General features: G+C 46.5%; 1 protein-coding gene and 1 long non-coding RNA gene across 3 annotated transcripts in view; one reads left to right on the forward strand and one right to left on the reverse strand.

Annotated features, from left to right (window-relative positions):
• The window catches only part of LOC141088802 (uncharacterized), a 35744-nt gene that overhangs the window by 1873 nt on the left and 8415 nt on the right, over positions 1-25456 (forward strand). The gene's annotated exons all lie outside the window — the stretch shown is intronic.
• The window catches only part of FGD5 (FYVE, RhoGEF and PH domain containing 5), a 107838-nt gene continuing 88079 nt past the window's right edge, over positions 5698-25456 (reverse strand). Inside the window, exons 11-21 of one of the 2 annotated variants that reach the window (XM_073574978.1) lie at positions 25071-25142; positions 21123-21191; positions 17691-17774; positions 17349-17428; positions 15437-15533; positions 13521-13658; positions 13248-13350; positions 12112-12242; positions 9135-9263; positions 7942-8096; positions 5698-6737 (exon numbers count right to left, since the gene is read on the reverse strand). In XM_073574978.1, the coding sequence (XP_073431079.1) occupies positions 6701-6737; positions 7942-8096; positions 9135-9263; positions 12112-12242; positions 13248-13350; positions 13521-13658; positions 15437-15533; positions 17349-17428; positions 17691-17774; positions 21123-21191; positions 25071-25142 (1095 nt within the window). In that variant the 3' untranslated portion in view covers positions 5698-6700. The remainder of the gene's footprint in view (positions 6738-7941; positions 8097-9134; positions 9264-12111; positions 12243-13247; positions 13351-13520; positions 13659-15436; positions 15534-17348; positions 17429-17690; positions 17775-21122; positions 21192-25070; positions 25143-25456) is intronic. The other variant, XM_073574979.1, reaches the window with a different exon arrangement.

The following is a 25456-nucleotide window of genomic DNA, read 5'->3' on the forward strand; positions in this document are numbered from 1 at the left end:
CTGCAAACCGTGGGATTCTATGAACCGTTCCAAGCCGAAGGTGTAGATGGAGAAGAGTAGGGGTCCTAGGACAGAGCCTTGAGGAACACCGACAGACAGGGGGCGAGGTGAGGAGGTGGTGTGTGAGAGGGAGACACTGTATGTTGAGATCCAGGATAGGGCCAAGTCAGTGATGCCAAGAGATGAGAGGGTCTGTAGCAGGAGGGAATGGTCCATGGTGTCGAAGGCAGAGGACAGGTCCAGGAGGAGGAGGACAGAGTAGTGTCGCTTGCTCTTGGCGGTTAGTAAGTCGTTAGTGACTTTAGTTAGGGCAGTTTCAGTTGAGTGATGCGGTCGGAAGCCAGATTGTAACCGGTCAAAGAGGGGGAGGATAGGTGGGAGGACAGTTCAAGATACAGATGTGGCCAAAAGTATTGACACCCCTGAAATTCTGTCAAATAATACTCCGTTTCTTCCTGAAAATGATTGCAATCACAAATTCTTTGGTATTATTATTTTCATTTAATTTGTCTTAAATGAAAAAACACAAAATAGAATGAAGCAAAAAGCAAAACATTGATCATTTCACACAAAACTCCAAAAATGGGCCAGACAAAAGTATTGGCACCTTTAGCCAAAATAACTGCGACCAACCGCTTCCGGTAACCATCAGTGAGTTTCTTACAATGCTCTGCTGGAATTTTAGACCATTCTTCTTTGGCAAACTGCTCCAGGTCCCTGATATTAGAAGGGTGCCTTCTCCAAACTGCCATTTTTAGATCTCTCCACAGGTGTTCTATGGGATTCAGGTCTGGACTCATTGCTGGCCACCTTAGAAGTCTCCAGTGCTTTCTCTCAAACCATTTTCTAGTGCTTTTTGAAGTGTGTTTTGGGTCATTGTCCTGCTGGAAGACCCATGACCTCTGAGGGAGACCCAGCTTTCTCACACTGGGCCCTACATTATGCTGCAAAATTTGTTGGTAGTCTTCTGACTTCATAATGCCATGCACACGGTCAAGCAGTCCAGTGCCAGAGGCAGCAAAGCAACCCCAAAACATCAGGGAACCTCCGCCATGTTTGACTGTAGGGACCGTGTTCTTTTCTTTGCCTCTTTTTTTTCTCCTGTAAACTCTATGTTGATGCTTTGCCCAAAAAGCTCTACTTTTGTCTCATCTGACCAGAGAACATTCTTCGGTTTTAGGCTTTTTCAGGTAAGATTTGGCAAACTCCAGCCTGGCGTTTTCATGTCTCGAGGTAAGAAGTGGAGTCTTCCTGGGTCTCCTACCGTACAGTCCCTTTTCATTCAGACGCTGACGGATAGTACGGGTTGACACTGTTGTACCCTCGGACTGCAGGGCAGCTTGAACTTGTTTGGATGTTAGTTGAGGTTCTTTATCCAACATCCGCACAATCTTGCGTTGAAATCTCTTGTCAATTTTTCTTTTCCCTCCACATCTAGGGAGGTTAGCCACAGTGCCATGGGCTTTACACTTCTTGATGACACTGTGCACGGTAGACACAGGAACATTCAGGTCTTTGGAGATGGACTTGTAGCCTTGAGATTGCTCATGCTTCCTCACAATTTGGTTTCTCAAGTCCTCAGACAGTTCTTTGGTCTTCTTTCTTTTCTCCATGCTCAATGTGGTACACACAAGGACACAGGACAGAGGTTGAGTCAACTTTAATCCATGTCAACTGGCTGCAAGTGTGATTTAGTTATTGCCAACACCTGTTAGGTGCCACAGGTAAGTTACAGGTGCTGTTAATTGCACAAATTAGAGAAGCATCACATGATTTTTCGAACAGTGCCAATACTTTTGTCCACCCTCTTTGTTATGTTTGGTGTGGAATTATATCCAATTTGGCTTTAGGACAATTCTTTTTGTGTTTTTTCATTTAAGACAAATTAAATGAAGATAATAATACCAAAGAATTTGTGTTTGCAATCATTTTCAGGAAGAAAATGAGTATTATCTGACAGAATTGCAGGGGTGTCAATACATTTGGCCACAACTGTATACATGCTGTTCCAGTAGTTCTGAGGCGTAAGGGAGAAGAGATAAAGACCAAAATAGAAACAGCAGTATTATAGTAGTTATATTCCTGTACATAGGGGCAGTATTATAGTAGTTATATTCTTGTACATAGGGGCAGTATTATAGTAGTTATATTCCTGTACATAGGGGCAGTATTATAGTAGTTATATTCCTGCACATAGGGGCAGTATTATAGTAGTTATATTCTTGTACATAGGGGGCAGTATTATAGTAGTTATATTCTTGTACATAGGGGGCAGTATTATAGTAGTTATATTCTTGTATATAGGGGCAGTATTATAGTAGTTATATTCTTGTATATAGGGGCAGTATTATAGTAGTTATATTCTTGTACATAGGGGCAGTATTATAGTAGTTATATTCTTGTACATAGGGGGCAGTATTATAGTAGTTATATTCTTGTACATAGGGGGCAGTATTATAGTAGTTATATTCTTGTACATAGGGGGCAGTATTATAGTAGTTATATTCTTGTACATAGGGGGCAGTATTATAGTAGTTATATTCTTGTACATAGGGGGCAGTATTATAATAGTTATATTCTTGTACATAGGGGGCAGTATTATAGTAGTTATATTCTTGTACATAGGGGGCAGTATTATAGTAGTTATATTCTTGTACATAGGGGGCAGTATTATAGTAGTTATATTCTTGTACATAGGGGGCAGTATTATAGTAGTTATATTCTTGTACATAGGGGGCAGTATTATAATAGTTATATTCTTGTACATAGGGGGCAGTATTATAGTAGTTATATTCTTGTACATAGGGGGCAGTATTATAGTAGTTATATTCTTGTACATAGGGGGCAGTATTATAGTAGTTATATTCTTGTACATAGGGGGCAGTATTATAGTAGTTATATTCTTGTACATAGGGGGCAGTATTATAGTAGTTATATTCTTGTACATAGGGGGCAGTATTATATTAGGTATATATTCTTGTACATAGGGGGCAGTATTGTAGTAGTTATATTCTTGTACATAGGGGGCAGTATTGTAGTAGTTATATTCTTGTACATAGGAGCAGTATTATAGTAGTTATATTCTTGTACATAGGAGCAGTATTATAGTAGTTATATTCTTGTACATAGGGGGCAGTATTATATTAGCTATATTCTTGTACATAGGGGGCAGTATTATATTAGCTATATTCTTGTACATAGGGGGCAGTATTATATTAGGTATATATTCTTGTACATAGGGGGCAGTATTATATTAGCTTTATTCTTGTACATAGGAGCAGTATTATAGTAGTTATATTGTTGTACATAGGAGCAGTATTATAGTAGTTATATTCTTGTACATAGGGGGCAGTATTATATTAGTTATAATACTGCCCCCTATGTACAAGAATATATTAGCTATATTCTTGTACATAGGGGCAGTATTATATTAGCTATATTCTTGTACATAGAGGGCAGTATTGTAGTAGTTATATTCTTGTACATAGGGGCAGTATTGTAGTAGTTATATTCTTGTACATAGGGGGCAGTATTGTAGTAGTTATATTCTTGTACATAGGAGCAGTATTATAGTAGTTATATTCTTGTACATAGGAGCAGTATTATAGTAGTTATATTCTTGTACATAGGGGGCAGTATTATATTAGCTATATTCTTGTACATAGGGGGCAGTATTATATTAGCTATATTCTTGTACATAGGGGGCAGTATTATATTAGGTATATATTCTTGTACATAGGGGGCAGTATTATATTAGCTTTATTCTTGTACATAGGAGCAGTATTATAGTAGTTATATTGTTGTACATAGGAGCAGTATTATAGTAGTTATATTCTTGTACATAGGGGGCAGTATTATATTAGTTATAATACTGCCCCCTATGTACAAGAATATATTAGCTATATTCTTGTACATAGGGGCAGTATTATATTAGCTATATTCTTGTACATAGAGGGCAGTATTGTAGTAGTTATATTCTTGTACATAGGGGCAGTATTATATTAGCTATATTCTTGTACATAGGGGGCAGTATTATATTAGGTATATATTCTTGTACATAGGGGGCAGTATTGTAGTAGTTACATTGTTGTACATAGGGAGCAGTATTAGCTATTTTCTTGTACGTAGGGGCAGTATTATAGTAGTTATATTCTTGTACATAGGGGGCAGTATTATAGTAGTTATATTCTTGCACATAGGAGGCAGTATTATAGTAGTTATATTCTTGTACATAGGGTGCAGTATTATAGTAGTTATATTCTTGTACATAGGGAGCAGTATTATAGTAGTTATATTCTTGTACATAGGGGGCAGTATTATAGTAGTTATATTCTTGTACATAGGGGCAGTATTATAGTAGTTATATTCTTGTACATAGTGGCAGTATTATAGTAGTTATATTCTTGTACATAGGGGCAGTATTATAGTAGTTATATTCTTGTACATAGGGAGCAGTATTATAGTAGTTATATTCTTGTACATAGGGGGCAGTATTATAGTAGTTATATTCTTGTACATAGGGGCAGTATTATAGTAGTTATATTCTTGTACATAGTGGCAGTATTATAGTAGTTATATTCTTGTACATAGGGGCAGTATTATAGTAGTTATATTCTTGTACATAGGGGCAGTATTATAGTAGTTATATTCTTGTACATAGGGGCAGTATTATAGTAGTTATATTCTTGTATATAGAGGCAGTATTATAGTAGTTATATTCTTGTACATAGAGGCAGTATTATAGTAGTTATATTCTTGTACATAGTGGCAGTATTATAGTAGTTATATTCTTGTACATAGGGGCAGTATTATAGTAGTTATATTCTTGTACATAGGAGCAGTATTATAGTAGTTATATTCTTGTACATAGAGGCAGTATTATAGTAGTTATATTCTTGTACATAGTGGCAGTATTATAGTAGTTATATTGGTACTATAAGCAGAGGTGTCAGGGTGGTGTAAGTAGGACTTGGAGAAGCATCTGAGGTGTTTGCGTGCCCTGACCTATAGGGGTATGTTCCCACGGTCAGTATTAGGCAGCGTTTTGAATGCCGCACGTCCTCTCCGTCCCTAGCGCTGCCGGCTTCTGAGCGCAGGTGAATCCGCATGTGATCACTGAACCGCGTGGAATCACCGTGTCTTATACATTGTATGGGTGACTTTATCTTGCGGAGACTGAGCGTTCTCCACAAGATGAATAGACCTGCTGCGGTCTGAAAAGACGTGCCACATGTGCGTGTACGCAGGCAAGCCGGAGGCGTCCCTGCAAGCATAGTGGAGACGGGATTTCATAAAATCCCATCCACTATGCTGTAACATCTGGCCACTGCGGGTTTGACGCGGCTGATGTATACAGCATCCAAGCTGCAGGGTACGTTCCCACGATCAGTAAACGCTAAGTGTTTGTGCACAGATCTTGGTCACTTGCCAGCGGCAGATCTCCGGATTCTCTTCTTTTTGGTCTTTTCTTTCCATTCTCTTTTGTGTGTGTGTGTTAGATACTTTTGTGTATAGCGTTCTTGCTGTGTGTAGGTAAGGAAGCAAAGCTGTAATGTAAAGCATGGAGGCAAGAACTAAACAGTTACTGCTATGTGCGGACACTTTGCAGCTTTTTACACTTTGAATATTTTATTAATCTCTTCTGCACTTTTCAATAGATTTGCTTTTTGTCAATTTAAAGGAACACGCACACACGTATAAGGACAACACTGTTAAACATCTTTATTCCTACACATATGTCTTACAGATTCTTATTACGAGGTGAATCTGGTTGTACATTTTTTTGTTTGTTTGTTTTATCTTGAATCTGATGCAAAGAACCAACGAGTCGTTTTAAGGCTTTTCGTATTGTAAAGGATAGCGAGTTCTCTGTAAACAGCGCGGCACAGCTCGTATGTCGGAGAAACTAGCCTGGTCTGCAATGTGGGGGACTACTAGATCCAGCATGACATCCAGGGTGTGTGAGCTTTCATGGATTGCAGCAACATATTCAGCATTGTCCTAGTTCTGCCCCTGTGCAGGGCCTGAAGTGACGTTCATCCTGAGCTTCCTGGTGCATGAGTATGCCAGTTTTATTGATGTTGGGGGCTTATATAAAGCTGGGGGGTGATTACAATCAGTGCCGGCTGGTCAGACCTCCATTACATCACCCAGATATGAGAATATGACACGAACAATCAGAGGTTTGCTAGATTTGTCTCCTAGAGGTTAATCAAGTTGCTTAAAGGGGCTCTCCGCCATTTATAGAACATCCTGTTATAGGCATGTGACAACGGATCATCATCGGCACAGAACACGGGTGGAGATCCCACCATGGTAATGGTAGATGTAGAGCCGCTCCTGGACACGGCCAACCAGCACCTGCCTCCAGCGAGGCCGATAAAAATCATATAAAATTGCCTGCTTAAATGCAAGTCACCTGGCAAGTGTAAACAGGGGGGTCCGGAGAGGAGCAGAGAGCCCCCCGGGGTAATAATGAGGCTGTTTTGCAAACTGAAAGGTCGTCGGAAGCGAGGGAGCAGATGCCGCTGGCACCCACAATACATTCCACTGGAGACCCAGAGAGCGGAGGCGTCCAGCCAGCAGGGGGCGCTGCCACGGATTCCACTTTTTACATTAAAAAAAAAAGTTGCTACTGGAAATAATTGAATTTACATTCTGATAATGAAGTCAGTCGGTCGAAGTCTGCGGAGAGCAAATGCTATAACACTGACGCGGCTTTAATGGCTTCAACCCACCTGCAAGAGACAAGAAGGAGAGCGTTATTGGGCAAAGGTAATGAAGACCGACCGGTGGTAAAGCGTCGGAACTGCTGAAAAGTTTAGTAATGAGGTATATAAAGGGTTAATACACAATGGTGTCCATTATTCAGAATGGTGCAGATCGCTTCTCGTTCCGGTGAATGATAAACCTCATTGGTCTCAATGCCAGTTATAGATAATTGTCTACAAGCCATAGAGAAGCGGTGCATCCACCTGAGCGCTGTCAGGGGCTGCAGAACTACAAATCCCAGCAAGTCAGTGCATTCTAGGACTTGTGGTATTGCAACCTGTAGGAATAAAGAGACACTGAACATTTGGCAAAAAATTAGCAGCAAGAAAAGAAAGGAAATGAGAAAAGAAAGAATAAGGATGGAAGATGAAGCCCTGTGAACTCGACAGTGACAGCCAGATCTGGAAAATCGCCTGTCAGGGTGGATCTAAGACAAATCTGCTCTGCACACACTGCTAGAGACGGGGATCCCTGCAGCAAAAGACGAGGATCCCCACAGCAAAAGACGGGGATCCCTGCAACAAAAGATGGTGATCCCGCAACAAAAGATGGTGATCCCCGCAGCAAAAGACAGGGATCCCTGCAGCAAGTGCCAGCGAATGGTGCAACTACGGGAGCGTTTATTAAGCCCAACATTTTTATACGCACATATGCCTTAAAAGGGGAAATGAGCTTGCTGCTGCATACTGGATTAATTATCCCCTATAATTGTGCAATCGGTCTGCAGAATGTTATTGTTAGTTACCATGGAGACACATCACTCTGCACTGGACCTGTATACACACAACTTGTGTATTTTTTGATTTCTGCAGATACAAGATGCCTGGCTCCTGGCGTCGCCTCTGGGTGTGACTCCAGCAGCAGTCAACACTTTTGGGCTTTTTGTGAGGGTCTCGAGCAGCGGGATGTCACAGCATGCACGTTTTGACACTGCAGCTAAGCTTTGAATATTTGATCTCGGCTCCCCCCACTCCACTGCTCTTAGGGGGCTTGATAAGGGTTGTTGGCTCATTGATTTCCAACTGCTGTGAAACTACAACTCCCAGCAGGCTCTGGCTGCCACAGACTGTTCAGTAGCTCTGGGACTATTTCCTCTAGAAGACAAGGATAGACCAGATAAAGAAGAGAGGCAGCAGCAGCGACCGGAGACGGCGGAGGCCGCGGTGGTACCTGATGGCTGCACTGGTGTCTGCTGCTTTGAAGTTATAGAACAGGGACTGCTTGTGGTAAAGCTGGAACACCGTGCCCAGTTTGGGGTTCTGGTCCCAGTTGTCGGGCACAATGTGGAAACCTAATAGGGGTAAACTTTCTGTGGCAATTTTGTCCTGAAAAGGATAAAGAAAAAATAATGTGAATCGGCACCGGGGGGGTGCACTTTCCCTGGGGGCTTTAATCAAACAAGACAGATGTGAATGGAGATCAAACCACGGGACGCAAATAAGATGTTACCCAGAATGGCTACATGGGTGTCTCGGAGGGGACATCGCGGGTAGGGGCCGGCTATTGCCCCCCACACTGCAGGGATTCTAATATTGCTGCTTGCTGTCAGTGAATGGTAACGTTTCTTGTTCGCATCCCGTGTATCCTGTCCAGACGGAGAACGTTTATCTGCACTGACACATTGTAACAAACTGGTAGGACAGGAGAGATTGGTGCTGTTGGTCTGGTTGGCTCACAGAGCATTGTGACAAACCCTCAGCTGTGAGAAGTGCCATGCTCCTACAGATGGAAGTAAGAAGGTTCCCGCGCACCGACGGCAAGCGGCGATCTTGTAGATATAAGGGGGAATCGCACCACAAAAGTTTGTTAGAAAGTTGCAAAACTTTTCATTATACTATAAGTAAGGGGGTTTTCCAGAACATATCCGTTCACTCTCTTTGTTCTTTATTTGCATGGGACTGGAGGACCCATTTAACTTTTATTTGCATGGGACTGGAGGACCCATTTAACTTTTATTTGCATGGGACTGGAGGACACATTTTAACCTTCATTTGCATGGGACTGAAGGACACATTTTAAGCTTTATTTGTATGGGACTGGAGGACCCATTTAAGCTTCATTTGCATGGGACTGCAGGACACATTTTAAGCTTTATTTTCATAGAAGTGGGGATTTCTTTGCAAATGTTCCTCCGATTCCATTTTGGCCTGGGCTCCCTCAGCTCCCGTGTGTATTATCGGCTGAGGACGATACCTCAGATGCTTTAGGTTTCTGCAGGGAATGACTAGTTGAGCAGTTTCCCAATGCTTCTCCGCTGCGCAGGGTTCGGGGCTGAGCATATAGACTCCCCCCCCCCCCCCCCCCCCCCCCCTGTAATATGTGGGATATGTTTTCACACTGTCAGGTGATGAGCGCCCCCTCACCTCGCAGGCCGTGTACGTGTATAGCACTTTGCCCTTAATAACGAACCAGCGTTTCTTCCAGTATTTCTTGCCCTTCTTGCACCGATGTAAATAACCAGTAATGGAGGCGCTCTCTCCGGACGCTGCGGCCTGTGAATAAAACAAAGGTTAGGAGGCTGAGAAATGACTGAAGAATAATCCGCATTGGTAAAGCGGCGCCGTACGGACAGTGAGAACACGGCTGTAGATGAATGGTGCTGGACTCCCCTATAGCGGGAATCCGAAACCTCCGGCTGGTGTGAAACTACAACTCCCAACCTGCTGTGATGGCTGCAGGGCATGCTGGGAGTTGTAGTGCTGGAGATTACTGACCCCTTCCCTACAGGTTCTAGCTGATTCTTCCCAGTTCCAGCAATAGAAAATCTTCCGTCAGACGCTATAAGAAAGTCTAACGTGAGAGTCCGGACAATGTCAGGCTGATTTCTAGAAGAAGTTTTTCCGCCCAAGATAAGCGGCTCCAGAGGAATCGGGCGGCTAGTTTCCTCCTCTTGTGCCATTAAAATGAAGATTCAACCATTAGTTATCAAATAGCCAATATGACGCCGCTGCCACACAGCGGAGGGTTTGTTACAATTGCATCCGGTCTGGACATCCTCTGACTCCAGAGTGATACATTGTAACAAGAATGACAGGAACATTCCCAACATTGTATCCAATAGGACATTCTCCACCTGTTGCACAACTGCAACTCCCAGGCGGTCCCCTGGGGATGCTGGGAGTAGTTACTGGGCATCGGGTGCAGTGAGGGTGTGTGCACACGCTGCGGATTGGGGTGTGGATTTGGCCGCGCGGATTTTGTAAAATCCGCAGGTCAAAAGACCTGCGGATTGCTCTGCGGTTTTTCATCTCTACAATGGAGGAGATGGCAAACCGCAGCGGAATCCGCAGAAAGAACTGACATGTCAATTCTTTCTGCGGTTTTGAAACCGCGGAAAAATCCGCACCGTCTGCACTGCGGTTTTTAATATCCATAGGGAATAATGGTACTGTACACCGCAGCAGAATCCGCAGCGTGTGCACACACCCTGAGCCGTTCACTGACAGCAAGGAGAGATCTTCATTATGCGATGATGAAGTGCTGTCCTCCGACTCTTCTCACATCACTGACGGTACATTTCCATATCTTCTACCTTCCAGCTGCTTCGCACATCGGCGCAATGTGTGTGCTACTAAAAAGCCGCTATGAGACGTGTCCTACGCTACGCTTGGAGAGGCAGAGGCGCGTAATTCCATATTTCCCAGGGGTACAATTAGATATATTCCTTCAGTCTGCGCTCATGAATATGCTAATTAGCGCTCACATTCCTGCCAGGTGCTTAATTTGTAGAAGCGCTAATCAACGTCCATGTGAGCGGATACAGATATTAGCTGCTGCCCCCTGGTGGGCCGCTGGGGGACTGCGCTCTCACTAGAGGTTAATGCGACCTCTATTTAGTTATTGTTTACCTCTTATCGGATCTGGGTGTCTAAAAATGTAGGAGTTAATATGAAAAAGGTCAAAAATCAATTGTACTATCCAGGAGCCTTACATCAGCTTAATGTCAGATATAAATTATATAAAATATAACCTTTATTAAACCTTTAACTAAAACAAGACAACCACATAGTGAAACAACCAACCGCACCACCTACCATGGCCCTAAATAGGAGCCAGTAATGTATGTACACAGTGACTGCACCAGCAGAATAGTGAGTGAAGCTCTGGATTATAATACAGGAGGTAACTCAGGATCAGTAATCTAATGTATGTACACAGTGACTGCACCAGCAGAATAGTGAGTGCAGCTCTGGGGTATAATACAGGATGTAACTCAGGATCAGTAATGTATGTACACAGTGACTGCACCAGCAGAATAGTGAGTGCAGCTCTGGAGTATAATACAGGATGTAACTCAGGATCAGTAATGTAATGTATGTACACAGTGACTGCACCAGCAGAATAGTGAGTGCAGCTCTGGATTATAATACAGGAGGTAACTCAGGATCAGTAATCTAATGTATGTACACAGTGACTGCACCAGCAGAATAGTGACTGCAGCTCTGGGGTATAACACAGGATGTAACTCAGGATCAGTAATGTATGTACACAGTGACTGCACCAGCAGAATAGTGAGTGCAGCTCTGGAGTATAATACAGGAGGTAACTCAGGATCAGTAATGTATGTATGTACACAGTGACTGCACCAGCAGAATAGTGAGTGCAGCTCTGGGGTATAATACAGGATGTAACTTTCTATGTAGCTTGTGACTTGCTGTACTTTACCATATAACAGAAGTTTGTGAGTCTTTATCTCTGTATTTGTCATTAATAGGAGACAATGCACTTTTACAGAAATAAAAAATACAGCTCTGAGGACGCGTCGTCTGCTCTCGTTGCTGCCATAAAATGTTTGTCACTTTAACTGTGATTTATCTTTTGCATTGAGAACTTCATTAGTGTAATAACCTTCTCCGAGTGCCGGATCCTAGGACTGAGCCGCCATTGTCAGTTTGTTACCACTGAATCTTTTCCTGCAGTTCTTATTTTCAGTCGTGTGGTTCTATTTTGTTCTGAGCACGCTCCCCAGCAGCACAGAGTATTTCAGGAGAGTTTGTCTTGTAATTTGACAATACTATGTGTCATAGTGACAGGATTTACTTATAAGAAAGGACATGGAGACAAACATAGGTCACTGAGACAAAGGAAATCCTGAAAACGTGATCTGTTGGTGGGCCTTGAGGACTGGAGTTGGGGGAACCCTGTTCTAGTGGGTGCCCGAGTCCTCCTATCAGCACATTGTGGGGGTCTCAGACTGTAGGTTACTTGGTGAAAGATGCACAGCAGCACAGAGTATTTCAGACATTTTATCTTCGCACTGAATGACATTGATGCCACAATACAGAGGACACATCACAATACGCAGAGTTCTTGCCTTTTCTCAGACAGCCTTGGCCCTACCTCCATCAGAGCTGACGGGACTTTTTTGTGTCTCTTGAAGGCAGACGGGTGAAAACTGTGGAGCATCGATGTAAAGGCGCTGCCGGCCGACCGCGGAGACGGCGGCGAGGAAGTGTTCGCTGATGCAAGATCTATTAATGACAATGAACCAGAGAGAAGTCAGAGCAGACACGAGCTAAAACTCCTGAAAACGGCATCACAGGGAGCCGAGGCTTCACCTCCAGGGCTGTTTTATCATCCTAATAATTTCTACTGAGGATTTATTCCATCTGAAAAGTGCTGCAGAACATACTGATGCTACAGAGATATATAGAGAAAATAAAATGTAATCCAGAAGTGATGCAGTAAAGGATTTCTGCAGTTACCTGCAGTACCAATAGTTTGCCACTAGGTGGTGATGTGCACTATCTATAGTTTGCCACTAGGTGGTGATGTGCACTATCTATAGTTTGCCACTAGGTGGTGATGTGCACTATCTATAGTTTGCCACTAGGTGGTGATGTGCACTATCTATAGTTTGCCACTAGGTGGTGATGTGCACTATCTATAGTTTGCCACTAGGTGGTGATGTGCACTATCTATAGTTTGCCACTAGGTGGTGATGTGCACTATCTATAGTTTGCCACTAGGTGGTGATGTGCACTATCTATAGTTTGCCACTAGGTGGTGATGTGCACTATCTATAGTTTGCCACTAGGTGGTGATGTGCACTATCTATAGTTTGCCACTAGGTGGTGATGTGCACTATCTATAGTTTGCCACTAGGTGGTGATGTGCACTATCTATAGTTTGCCACTAGGTGGTGATGTGCACTATCTATAGTTTGCCACTAGGTGGTGATGTGCACTATCTATAGTTTGCCACTAGGTGGTGATGTGCACTATCTATAGTTTGCCACTAGGTGGTGATGTGCACTATCTATAGTTTGCCACTAGGTGGTGATGTGCACTATCTATAGTTTGCCACTAGGTGGTGATGTGCACTATCTATAGTTTGCCACTAGGTGGTGATGTGCACTAGCTATAGTTTGCCACTAGGTGGTGATGTGCACTAGCTATAGTTTGCCACTAGGTGGTGATGTGCACTAGCTATAGTCTGCCACTAGGTGGCGCTGTGGTACAGATAGCCGTGCTCACCTCTTTTCCGCAGCTCCGCGTAGCAGCCATTGCAGACCTTAGATGGACGATCCTTCAGATATTTCAAAGGATATTTGTTCCTTGAACAACTGCGGCAAACGATCTGTGAAATAGACGGCAGAGATGGGATGAGGGCTCTGATCGCCATGTATCTGCTATGTATCCACTTGTGATCTGATTCCATCTTTCATCCTCTGACAGCGGCGTCTCTGTCTTCCTCCGGATTGTCACTGGCACACCCTGAGCTAATGGTTCTCGATCTCCGGCTCTCACCTTGCCGCAGGCGTGACAGTGATGACGTCGCAGGGTCAAGGTGAAGTCGCTGCCGCAGTTCATGCACATCATGACGTGGGACACGTGCGCCACACTGGGGGGCCGCTCCCCCAGGAACAGTCCTAATCGTTCCCTCATCTGCGAGGAAAGAAAAGACGACTCTTATCCACCATGACGGAGGCGCCATCCCCGTGTCTGGGAGCGGATATACTATCGCTATTGGAAAGACCTCTGCTTGCTGTCAGTGACCAGGAATTATTCTTGTTTGCACATAAACAATGATCCTGATCTGTTACTTCTCACATCTGCATTTTGTTACAATGTATCAGGTCCTGAACACGACGGGACAGATTCATGATTCCTCTCGGACGGTCGGACGTCAGGCTGATCACTACCCAGCGATCTGATGAATCTTATCTTCTTCTCCTTCATCTCTTGGATGATTTTCCATCAATATTTTGCGCCATTAATGAATGCGACTCTGCGGTCCGGAGTAAATCTGCCCGAGCCGCGTAAGGAATGTTTCCCCAATTTCAGTGAGGATTCTGGCTCGTTTTGCTTAGTAAATTTCTCCCCCTCTCTCTCCTGCACTGATACATTGTAACAAACTGCACTGATATACGGCAATTAAAGGGGGACAGCTCTGGCTCCTTACATTTTTTTTTTTTTTTATTCAAAAGCTTAAAAAAAAAAGTATAAAATACCTGAATAAATGTCTCCCTACTGATTCAGGCATCCAGCAATCACTTTGTGAAATGTGACCGCTGCAGCCAATCGCTGACTATAGCGGTCACATGTCATCATCATCAGGCTACAAAGATTAGCAGAGATCTAGGAGCGGTGGACGGAATGGTAAAGCGAGAAAAACATTTAAAGCCGCAGGACAATCTCCTTAAAGTGATTTTTTTCATGTGGAAGTAGTGATATGGCGGTATAGGATCTTGTCTCCTGATAAAATTGACACCTTTTTTTGTAGAGATCCGATGTGCCAGTCATGAGAAATCCAGCATAGAAGACATGCAGATCAGACTGGAAGTGCACTGGGGGCGTGTCAAGGGAAGAAGCCGTCCAAGTGCATTGACACGCCCCCAGTGCACTTCCAGCCTGATCTGCATATGGCTTCTGTACTGGATTTCTCATGTCTGGCACATCGGATCTCTACAAAAAAGGGGTCAATTTTATCAGGAGACAAGATCCTATACCGCCATATCACTACTTCCATGTGTAAAAATGTAAAAAAAAAAAAGGTTCTCATGGGGAAAACAAAGGGACGAGCAAGAGATCATTCCTTACACGACCGGCCGCAGAAAAGGGATCAACACTCTGATCAGCAGGATATTCACAGGGAGGATACACACCGCTCCTCTGACCTGACCGGTCACTAAACTGCGTGAATGGGCACGGAAATAAATGGGGGAGGGGAACAGTCACCAATTCCATTGTCCCTATTAAATATGGCTTCTAGAGTCAATGCAATGTCAAAATCTGAGACTAGACCCCATTCTTCATCCACCCAGGTGACAACGTACACAATGGGACCCAAGGGTATAATCAATGCAAGCAATGCTGCAGTGTAAAGCATAGAGAAGCGATGGCCAGAGATTAGGACAAGACACCTTTGAAATGTCCATTTATCATCGACGGTCGGTGTGGAGAAGACAAGTAATCCACCGCACGGCATTGTCAGAAGATAAGTATGTTCTCATCCAAGGCTCAGGCTGCTGTGCTGTTCTCCCCTATGCTTTACACTGCAGCTCTGACCGTTCACAATGGCTGCTGTGTATAAAGAAGAAGTCAGTGCAAGAGAGATGGTAATGATGTGTGGGGTGATGGCGGCTCAGAACTAAAAGTGAGTGAGGGTCTTGCACACGTGAACGCTCGCATTTCCTGGGCGCAAGCGCAGAGCCGTCACTTACCTCCACGTTGTTGTAGACGGATACAGTCGGCGCCTTGTAATACTCCTGCACGGTTCTGCTGATGCCACTGAACCAGTCGTCCCTCTCTGAGCAGGAGCTGCCAAGGAGAAGAGGACAGAGCGGTGAGCAGGGGGCCCAGGCCACTTGTGATAATTGGGGGCCCGGGGCCCCACTGGAGATTTTACATTGTAAATATCAACTACATGAAATGAATGACGGGAACGCACGGACTAATGTGTGAGCACATCAGCCACGACAAGGCGACCTGACAAGACCCAAACCCATTGTATCATACAGTCTACAAAGATAAAGGGCAGGTAGGATCCAGAACTAATGAAAAACAGACTTTGTTGTGTTCCGTGGGCTCACACACTATTTTGTGCATTGTTCACATTTCTGGGCTAGGCAGCCAGGCCGTTTAGGTCTCTTTCACGAGTCCTGATATTCCCGGTAGTAGAAAAACCCTGGCGTGTATCGGACACACTGACGTGTGAAAGAGCCCGTTCCGTTCACTGTTGTTCTAGCATTCTGTTCATGAATCAGGAGGCTCTGGCTGAACACATTCACAGTGCAGAGCATCATGAGATGTGAGTGATAAGATGAATTCCCGGATATAAGATATCATTAGTGGGTTCTGGTGTCTGCAGAGATGGCGAGGTAATAACCTGTCAGCGGCTTCACGGGGATAAACGTACGGTGCGGCTTAACAATCACCTACAGATTTCATTAGCGGAGCGCGGTATTCGCGGGGTCCGCAGCCGTCTCTGCATCATTTCACCGCTCCGGGTGATAATCGCACATCGTCAGCTGCCAACGCGCGCAGCAAACACATGTCCGCCGGCCTCCGGAGGTGACTGATGTGCAAATTGGTTCCACCTTTCACAAAAGTAACGGCGGTCACAGCGGCCGGATCACACGCGGAACGTTCAGAAGGTGGAAACGTAACGAGCTCTGGAGCAGAACTACTGCCCGAGGAGACGGCCAGAAATGTATTTATAGATGAGATCACCCGTTATCAACCGTCCGTGTGAACGGAGGCGCTGCAGGCCGGCCGCCACCTCTGCTTGCTGTCAGCACACAGGAGCATCAGTCCATGTTCCCACATAGCAGTTTTTATTTTTTTTTGCATTTACCAGTTGAAGCAGAGTGGGTGTGAGTGTAAAGACGCTTGTTGTACTTTTGTTTTTTTGTTTTTCCTTTTTTGGCCTTTTATGTTGAGCCTGAAAAAATACACATAAAAAATCTGATTGCATTTTAAGGTAGAAAAAAAAAAACAAACAAACCCTCCATATTTGTGCACTAAAAATGAATAAATAGTGTGAGCAAATGATTCTGCTGACAGTTTGTCACAATGTGTCGGTGCTCAGGTGTTTACTAAACAGAGAGGATACAATTGGAGCCAATCGTCAGCGGGTTCTCGGCTCAGCAATGCTTCCATTTACTGACAGCAAGCAGAGAAAAGAAGGAGAATGTAGAAGAGGAATAAGAAGCTGTAGAACTATGCCAAGGTTACAACTTATTGCCTATCCATAGGATATCGGACGACTGGGACCCCACTGACGACAAACACAGGGGTCCCCAGTCCCCCATTTGAGTGGAGGTTTAGCCTGTGCACTATCGTTCCATTCACTGCCTATGGGACTAAGAGAAATAGGGGGGCTATGGACCCCAGTGCTCGTGATTGATGGGGGTCCAACAGCGGGAAATTATATCTTAGCATAAAGAGAATATATGTATATAATCATATGAGACATTATATATGGTGCGTAATACTCCAGTTACATCCAGAGCTGCTGGTTTTCTGTGACTACTGCAGCTTTGGCTGTGACTAGAGTTTAGGCCACAGAGCAGCTCAGTGTTTGCAGGATCCGTGTCCCCCCCCCCCCCCCCCCCGTCTGCGGCGCCGTACTACCTGGCGGATAACATGAGGCAGCACTCCATGCACTCGATCTTCAGGACGTGTTGGGCGTTCTCCACTATCGGTCGACTCACCTACAGGGGAGGAAACGGGAACGAAAAATGCCACATTTACTACATACAGAGCACAATGAATATCACAAGGGGGGAGAGCGGCTGCAGCTGTAACAAACCCTCATCTGTGACTAGCATAAAGTATCTACAGGGATTTATCCGCTGGGTGTAAAAGGTTAGGCAGTAAGGAACGGATGTGCAAGGTATATTACGAACTTCCACTATTTCCATAATTTACATGGGACTGCACAATCCGTGCAGTTCCAGATTGGGGGCCACGTACCCGCATCCCAGGGATGGAGAGCGTATTCTTCAGCCGGTATTTGCCGTCCTTCTGTGCGTAGGTGTAAAGCAGAACGTCGTTCATCTAAGGAGGGAAATAAAGCCTGTAATATACGGTGAGGGGTGCGGGTATAAAGGGTTACAATGGGGAAAAATCTTTTAAAGGGACAGCGTCCTATTGGGCTGCTGTATGTAATCCTGTTCTGTGTGACACGCTTTCTCAGCCCCCATCATGTTACCATTTCTGTGATGTATCCATGTAGGGGCGATCGATCCTTCTCATTGCTGGAAATTATTTTTTTTTTTAATCCGAAGTCATAAATCTTATAACCACAGATCGCCCCCTGCCGCCGCCGCCCTTCACTCCCATCTCCATACAGACTCCCCTGATCCGACATGTCAGGAGCGCCGTGTCCATGAGCGATCCGCGGTGCCGGCGGTGATGGACGGCCGCATGGAAATTTTGGTTATTATAGAAGCCACAAGTGAATTTTTCTCGGAGCGACTCCACCCCCAGCGCCATCTGTGACCTTGGCTGCGGCGCCGCATCGTTATACACAATATTCCGTGTAAATAATGCATGTCCTCGTATGTAATAAGCGCACAGGCAGCGCTGCCGGACTTGTCAATCATCCCGGGCCGGGCGCCGTCTTACGCCAAAGGCCGAGGGGATTTATGTGCCGGCGAGTGACGGATGACGGGCCGACCAGTGACGGATGACGGGCCGGCCAGTGACGGATGACGGGCCGGCCAGTGACGGATGACGGGCCGGCCAGTGACGGATGACGGGCCGGCCAGTGACGGATGACGGGCCGGCCAGTGACGGATGACGGGCCGGCCAGTGACGGATGACGGGCCGGCGAGGGTTTATTCACTTTACTTATTGCTTTGTGAATTACATTCTTTGCTGACATTAATCTGATCGGCGACATCTCCGCCCGGCCGATCCCGGGATCCTCCGCGGAAGCGGCCGACGTATAGATCACATAACAATCAATGATCCGCGCCGCGTAAATGCTCACCGCTGGTGTTTACGAGGGATCAGATAAATCACAGGAGTCTGCGGTGACTTCTCATTGCAGATAAATCCAATTTATTTACTAAGAAATTACATAGGAGGGTTGTAAATATTGGCGGGAGTGTCCCTTTAAGATATTGCCAATAATCACATCATAAGAGGTGACAATCTGCCACTCATAGAAGCCTATGCCCCTTCTATTCATCCGCGGGACCCCCGTAACTGTCCCTTGTGTGGATGTGCTATACATTTTTTTTTATTATTATTTGGAATATCCATTTAAAGGGCCAGCTCATTTGGAAGAAGTATCACCCAAGAATAGGCTCACCTAACGCTGAGCCGCTGCTTAGACCCTAAGTGATCAGCCGTGATCGCTGAGATAAACTTGCAGCAAGTGTTTAATTCTTCTGCAGCGCCCCCAGAGGACTGGAGAAGCATTACATGACTTCTATTAAATGAATGGATTGCCATTTAATGGCATGGAGCTTCCAGGTTCTACTGATTGGGAAAATCGCTGCTTGTAGCTCTTCTGCCGTCACCCGTAAGTGCTGTAATAATACAGGCTACAAGAGCATGCTGGGAGTTGTAGTTCTGCAAGCCACTGTTTTAATGCACACTTTGCTCCCTGCAAGCTCAGCAGTAATCTGCTCTCCTCCAGTTTCATGTCATCTGTATTAATTGAGTCCATTTTTCACGGTCTGCACAGGAGGGAGGGGGATTATTTTAATGAGCGTGTCATCGGCTGTGGAGTTATGGATGACGACGATGGTCATGATTCCCCGAGCAGCGGAGAAAGTCCACAAAAACGGAGACTTAATCTGGGGATGATCATGGGGAAAGGGCCGATACAAACTCATTATTAGAAGGGGAAATGATGAAAGTCACTACTGATTTTTCACTGAAGTTTTTAACTATTATCTTCATTCAGTTCTTATTTATGTTTGATATTTTTTTATTATTATTCATCTTATCTCTTTATTTTACTGAATTTGATCTATCGAGAAGGTAAATGATTATTGCTATCTTCTTGATCCCCCTTCTAGAGACAGAGTAGGCAAAAATAATAAATTTTTACTATTGCTGTCGTGAAACATATACATGATAAGATCCTGTCTGCAGTCACCACTAGGGGGAGCTCCCTGTATACAGAGATACATGCTAAGATCCTGTCTGCAGCCACCACTAGGGGGAGCTCCCTGTATACAGAGATACATGATAAGATCCTGTCTGCAGTCACCACTAGGGGGAGGTCCCTGTATGCAGAGATACATGATAAGATCCTGTCTGCAGCCACCACTAGGGGGAGCTCCCTGTATACAGAGATACATAAGATCCTGTCTGCAGCCACCACGAGGGGGAGCTCTCTGTATAGAGATATATAAGATTCTGTCTGCAGCCACCACTAGGGGGAGCTCCCTGTATACAGAGATACATGATAAGATCCTGTCTGCAGCCACCACTAGGGGGAGCTCCCTGTATACAGAGATACATGATAAGATTCTGTCTGCAGCCACCACTAGTGGGAGCTCCCTGTATACAGAGATACATGATAAGATCCTGTCTGCAGCCACCACTAGAGGGAGCTCCCTGTATACAGAGATACATAAGATCCTGTCTGCAGACACCACTAGGGGGAGCTCCCTGTATACAGAGATACATGATAAGATTCTGTCTGCAGCCACCACTAGGGGGAGCTCCCTGTATACAGAGATACATGATAAGATCCTGTCTGCAGCCACCACTAGGGGGAGCTCCCTGTGTACAGAATACATGATAAGATCCTGTCTGCAGCCACCACTAGGGGGAGCTCCCTGTATACAGAGTTACTTGTTACCACCTAGACTTACGTCTGATCGCTGTTTCTGGGATTACGCCGCTTTCATCTGTGATAAGATCACAGTTGATGCTTATTCCAAGGCCGAGGCTTTACCTTGTCATATTGCGCTATAAGCCGCCTTTGTGGAGCGATTCTTGGAAGTGTCAGATAAGGGTCCGGGGCGGTGCGGAATTGCTGGGGTCAGGGAAGGGTCCTTGTTTTCTATCTGAGAACTTTTAACATCCCAGTAAACAATAGTCTGGAATCAGGAAATCGGCCCCAGGAGCGCGGGTAAATTTCCTGCCAGGATGCTCTTACATAGGAATGCCTGGAAGGGACTACAAGGCCCAGGACGGCCCGAACCCACTGCTGACTCTGGACACACGGGGAGGGACGGAGCCGGGAAATCTCCCTGCAAGAAGAAATCCGCTGCAGTAAAGATCTCTGGAGACGAATGTAACGTCTGCGCGATGACATAAAAGAAAACTGCCTAAATAGTGATTACAGTGACCGGATTGTGCACGTGGCGGATTATCAGATGTTCTCTGTTATTTATGGAATATCGCCATTTTGTGGCGCGGCTCAGACATGGATCTTACCAGGAACAAGTGACGAGGATGACGGTTCTTCCCAGACACTTTCATCAACGTCCCCTCCTTAACAAACTCCTGTGAGAATAGAAAGAGAAGAATGACGAGCAAAAGAACGAAGCGTCCGCTCGTCACATGACCGACGGCTGCCGGCAATCCAACTACCGCTAAAACTAGGATCATTTACACTCAGCCAGCACCAAGTGCACCGGAGCGTGCGAGACAAGCGAGCGCAAAATTATCAGTGTACCCCGAGTGTCAGCGTCATTATCCTGTACCCCGAGTGTCAGCGTCATTATCCGGTACCACGAGTGTCAGCGTCATTATCCGGTACCACGAGTGTCAGCGTCATTATCCGGTACCCCGAGTGTCAGCGTCATTATCCGGTACCACGAGTGTCAGCGTCATTATCCGGTACCACGAGTGTCAGCGTCATTATCCGGTACCACGAGTGTCAGCGTCATTATCCTGTACCCCGAGTGTCAGCGTCATTATCCGGTACCACGAGTGTCAGCGTCATTATCCGGTACCACGAGTGTCAGCGTCATTATCCGGTACCACGAGTGTCAGCGTCATTATCCTGCACCCCGAGTGTCAGCGTCATTATCCTGCACCCCGAGTGTCAGCGTCATTATCCTGTACCCCCAGTGTCAGCGTCATTATCCTGCACCCCGAGTGTCAGCGTCATTATCCTGCACCCCGAGTGTCAGCGTCATTATCCTGTACCCCGAGTGTCAGCGTCATTATCCTGTACCCCGAGTGTCAGTGTCATTATCCTGTACCCCGAGTGTCAGCGTCATTATCCTGTACCCCGAGTGTCAGCGTCATTATCCTGTACCCCGAGTGTGAGCGTCATCATCCTGTACCCCGAGTGTCAGTGTCATTATCCTGTACCCCGAGTGTCAGTGCCATTATCCTGTACCCCGAGTGTCATTATCCTGTACCCCGAGTGTCATTATCCTGTACCCCATGTGTCAGTGTCATCCTGTACCCCGAGTGTCAGCGTCATTATCCTGTACCCCGAATGTCAGCGCCATTATCCTGTACCCCGAGTGTCAGCGCCATTATCCTGTACCCCGAGTGTCAGCGCCATTATCCTGCATCCCGAGTGTCAGCGCCATTATCCTGTACCCAGTGTCAGCGCCATTATCCTGTACTCCGAATGTCAGCGTCATTATCCTGTACCCCGAGTGTCAGCGTCATCATCCTGTACCCCGAGTGTCAGCGTCATCATCCTGTACCCCGAGTGTCAGCGTCATCATCCTGTACCCCGAGTGTCAGTGTCATTATCCTGCACCCCGAGTGTCAGCGTCATCATCCTGTACCCCGAGTGTCAGCGCCATTATCCTGCACCCCGAGTGTCAGCGTCATTATCCTGTACCCAGAGTGTCAGAGTCATTCTCCTGTACCCCGAGTGTCAGCGCCATTATCCTGCACCCCGAGTATCAGCGTCATTATCCTGTACCCAGAGTGTCAGAGTCATTCTCCTGCACCCCGAGTGTCAGCGTCATTCTCCTGCACCCCCAGTGTCAGCGTCATCATTCTGTACCCAGAGTGTCAGCGTCATTATCCTGCACCCCGAGTGTCAGCGTCATTATCCTGTACCCAGAGTGTCAGCGCCATTATCCTGTACTCCGAATGTCAGCGTCATCATCCTGTACCCCGAGTGTCAGCGTCATCATCCTGTACCCCGAGTGTCAGCGTCATCATCCTGTACCCCGAGTGTCAGTGTCATTATCCTGTACCCCGAGTGTCAGCGTCATTATCCTGCACCCCGAGTGTCAGTGTCATCATCCTGTACCCCGAGTGTCAGCGCCATTATCCTGCACCCCGAGTGTCAGCGTCATTATCCTGTACCCAGAGTGTCAGAGTCATTCTCCTGCACCCCGAGTGTCAGCGTCATTCTCCTGCACCCCCAGTGTCAGCGTCATCATCCTGTACCCTGAGTGTCAGCGTCATTATCCTGTACCCCGAGTGTCAGCGTCATTATCCTGTACCCCGAGTGTCAGCGTCATTATCCTGTACCCCGAGTGTCAGCGCCATTATCCTGTACCCCGAGTGTCAGCGCCATTATCCTGCTGAGTGTCAGCGTCATTATCCTGTACCCAGAGTGTCAGCGCCATTATCCTGTACCCAGAGTGTCAGCGCCATTATCCTGTACCCCAAGTGTCATTATCCTGTACCCCATGTGTCAGTGTCATTATCCTGTACCCCGAGTGTCAGCGTCATTATCCTGTACCCCGAGTGTCAGCGCCATTATCCTGCTGAGTGTCAGCGTCATTATCCTGCATCCCGAGTGTCAGCGTCATTATCCTGCACCCCGAGTGTCAGCGCCATTATCCTGTACCCCAAGTGTCAGCGCCATTATCCTGCTGAGTGTCAGCGTCATTATCCTGCATCCTGAGTGTCAGCGTCATTATCCTGTACCCAGAGTGTCAGCGCCATTATCCTGTACTCCGAATGTCAGCGTCATTATCCTGTACCCCAAGTGTCATTATCCTGTACCCCATGTGTCAGTGTCATTATCCTGTACCCCGAGTGTCAGCGTCATTATCCTGTACCCCGAGTGTCAGCGTCATTATCCTGTACCCCGAGTGTCAGCGCCATTATCCTGCTGAGTGTCAGCGTCATTATCCTGCATCCCGAGTGTCAGCGTCATTATCCTGCACCCCGAGTGTCAGTGCCATTATCCTGTACCCCGAGTGTCAGCGCCATTATCCTGTACCCCGAGTGTCAGCGCCATTATCCTGCATCCCGAGTGTCAGCGCCATTATCCTGTACCCCGAGTGTCAGCGTCATTATCCTGTACCCAGAGTGTCAGCGCCATTATCCTGTACTCCGAATGTCAGCGTCATTATCCTGTACCCCGAATGTCAGCGTCATTATCCTGTACCCCGAGTGTCAGCGTCATCATCCTGTACCCCGAGTGTCAGCGTCATTATCCTGCACCCCGAGTGTCAGCGTCATTATCCTGCACCCCGAGTGTCAGCGCCATTATCCTGCACCCCGAGTGTCAGCGTCATTATCCTGTACCCTGAGTATCAGCGTCATTATCCTGTACCCAGAGTGTCGGCGTCATTATCCTGCACCCCGAGTGTCAGCGTCATCATCCTGCACCCCGAGTGTCAGCGTCATCATCCTGTACCCCGAGTGTCAGCGTCATTATCCTGCACCCCGAGTGTCAGCGTCATTATCCTGTACCCCGAGTGTCAGCGTCATTATCCTGCACCCCGAGTGTCAGTGTCATCATCCTGTACCCCGAGTGTCAGCGCCATTATCCTGCACCCCGAGTGTCAGTGTCATTATCCTGTACCCTGAGTATCAGCGTCATTATCCTGTACCCAGAGTGTCAGAGTCATTATCCTGCACCCCGAGTGTCAGTGTCATTCTCCTGCACCCCGAGTGTCAGCGTCATTATCCTGCACCCCGAGTGTCAGCGTCATTATCCTGCACCCCGAGTGTCGGTGTCATCATCCTGTACCCCGAGTGTCGGCGTCATTATCCTGCACCCCGAGTGTCAGCGTCATTATCCTGCACCCCGAGTGTCAGCGTCATTGATTCTTCATTCTTTTGTCTCCACAGTATGTGGCAGCAGATTCTGTGTAATCTGCCCACTGTCATGAATCCCCTGTATTCCCACTGTGATAGGCCGGTCATGTCTGTGTACAAGGATCGTGCTGGTCACCGGCTGTGACAAGTCTCGGACGCTTCTAGCAATAGGACTATGAGCAGCAGGCGACCGGCACTGAAAATCCCGGGACTGGTGATATTGGGCGCAGTGCACACTGTCACGATGCAGTTGGCTGCAGAAATGTGCGGAGATCCCAGAAAACCCCTTTAAGACCCCGGTATGCTGTCGCTCATCAGGAGGGGCCCAGGTGCTTTATGTCTCGATATAATAGGAGAGTAGATCAGATTGCTCCTGACCGGTGCGGATGGCGGCGGCGCGGTACTTACTCGCCCCGGCTGGAGGAGGCTGCGCTGTCCCCGGACGCTGTACTCGATCTGGACCAACTTCTGCAGATTCTCCTGCAACACAAGAGAAGACGATTCACCAAGTCCTCGCCGCCATCGCATCGATAAATGTGATTATAAAGTCATCGCTTGTGCTGCGGAGCCGCTAATGATCTGACAGCACAGTGCAACTCGTCTGATTAACAACCACAAGACGCTCAGCAGGTGGCGGAAAAAGAATACGGCAGCGGAATGTTGGGAGAAATATCCCCCTCCTCCATTACTATAATTGTGTCCTGATAGCTGGATATTAGAGTGACCTAACATTAGGGAATTGTTAGTCATGCGATTGCCTAACATATACTGTGTATAATACATTACCACCAGGG

The sequence above is a fragment of the Dendrobates tinctorius genome, unplaced genomic scaffold (assembly GCF_039654945.1).
Source record: "Dendrobates tinctorius isolate UK_male_01 unplaced genomic scaffold, ASM3965494v1 ptg000041l, whole genome shotgun sequence".
Taxonomy (NCBI): Eukaryota; Metazoa; Chordata; class Amphibia; order Anura; family Dendrobatidae; genus Dendrobates; species Dendrobates tinctorius.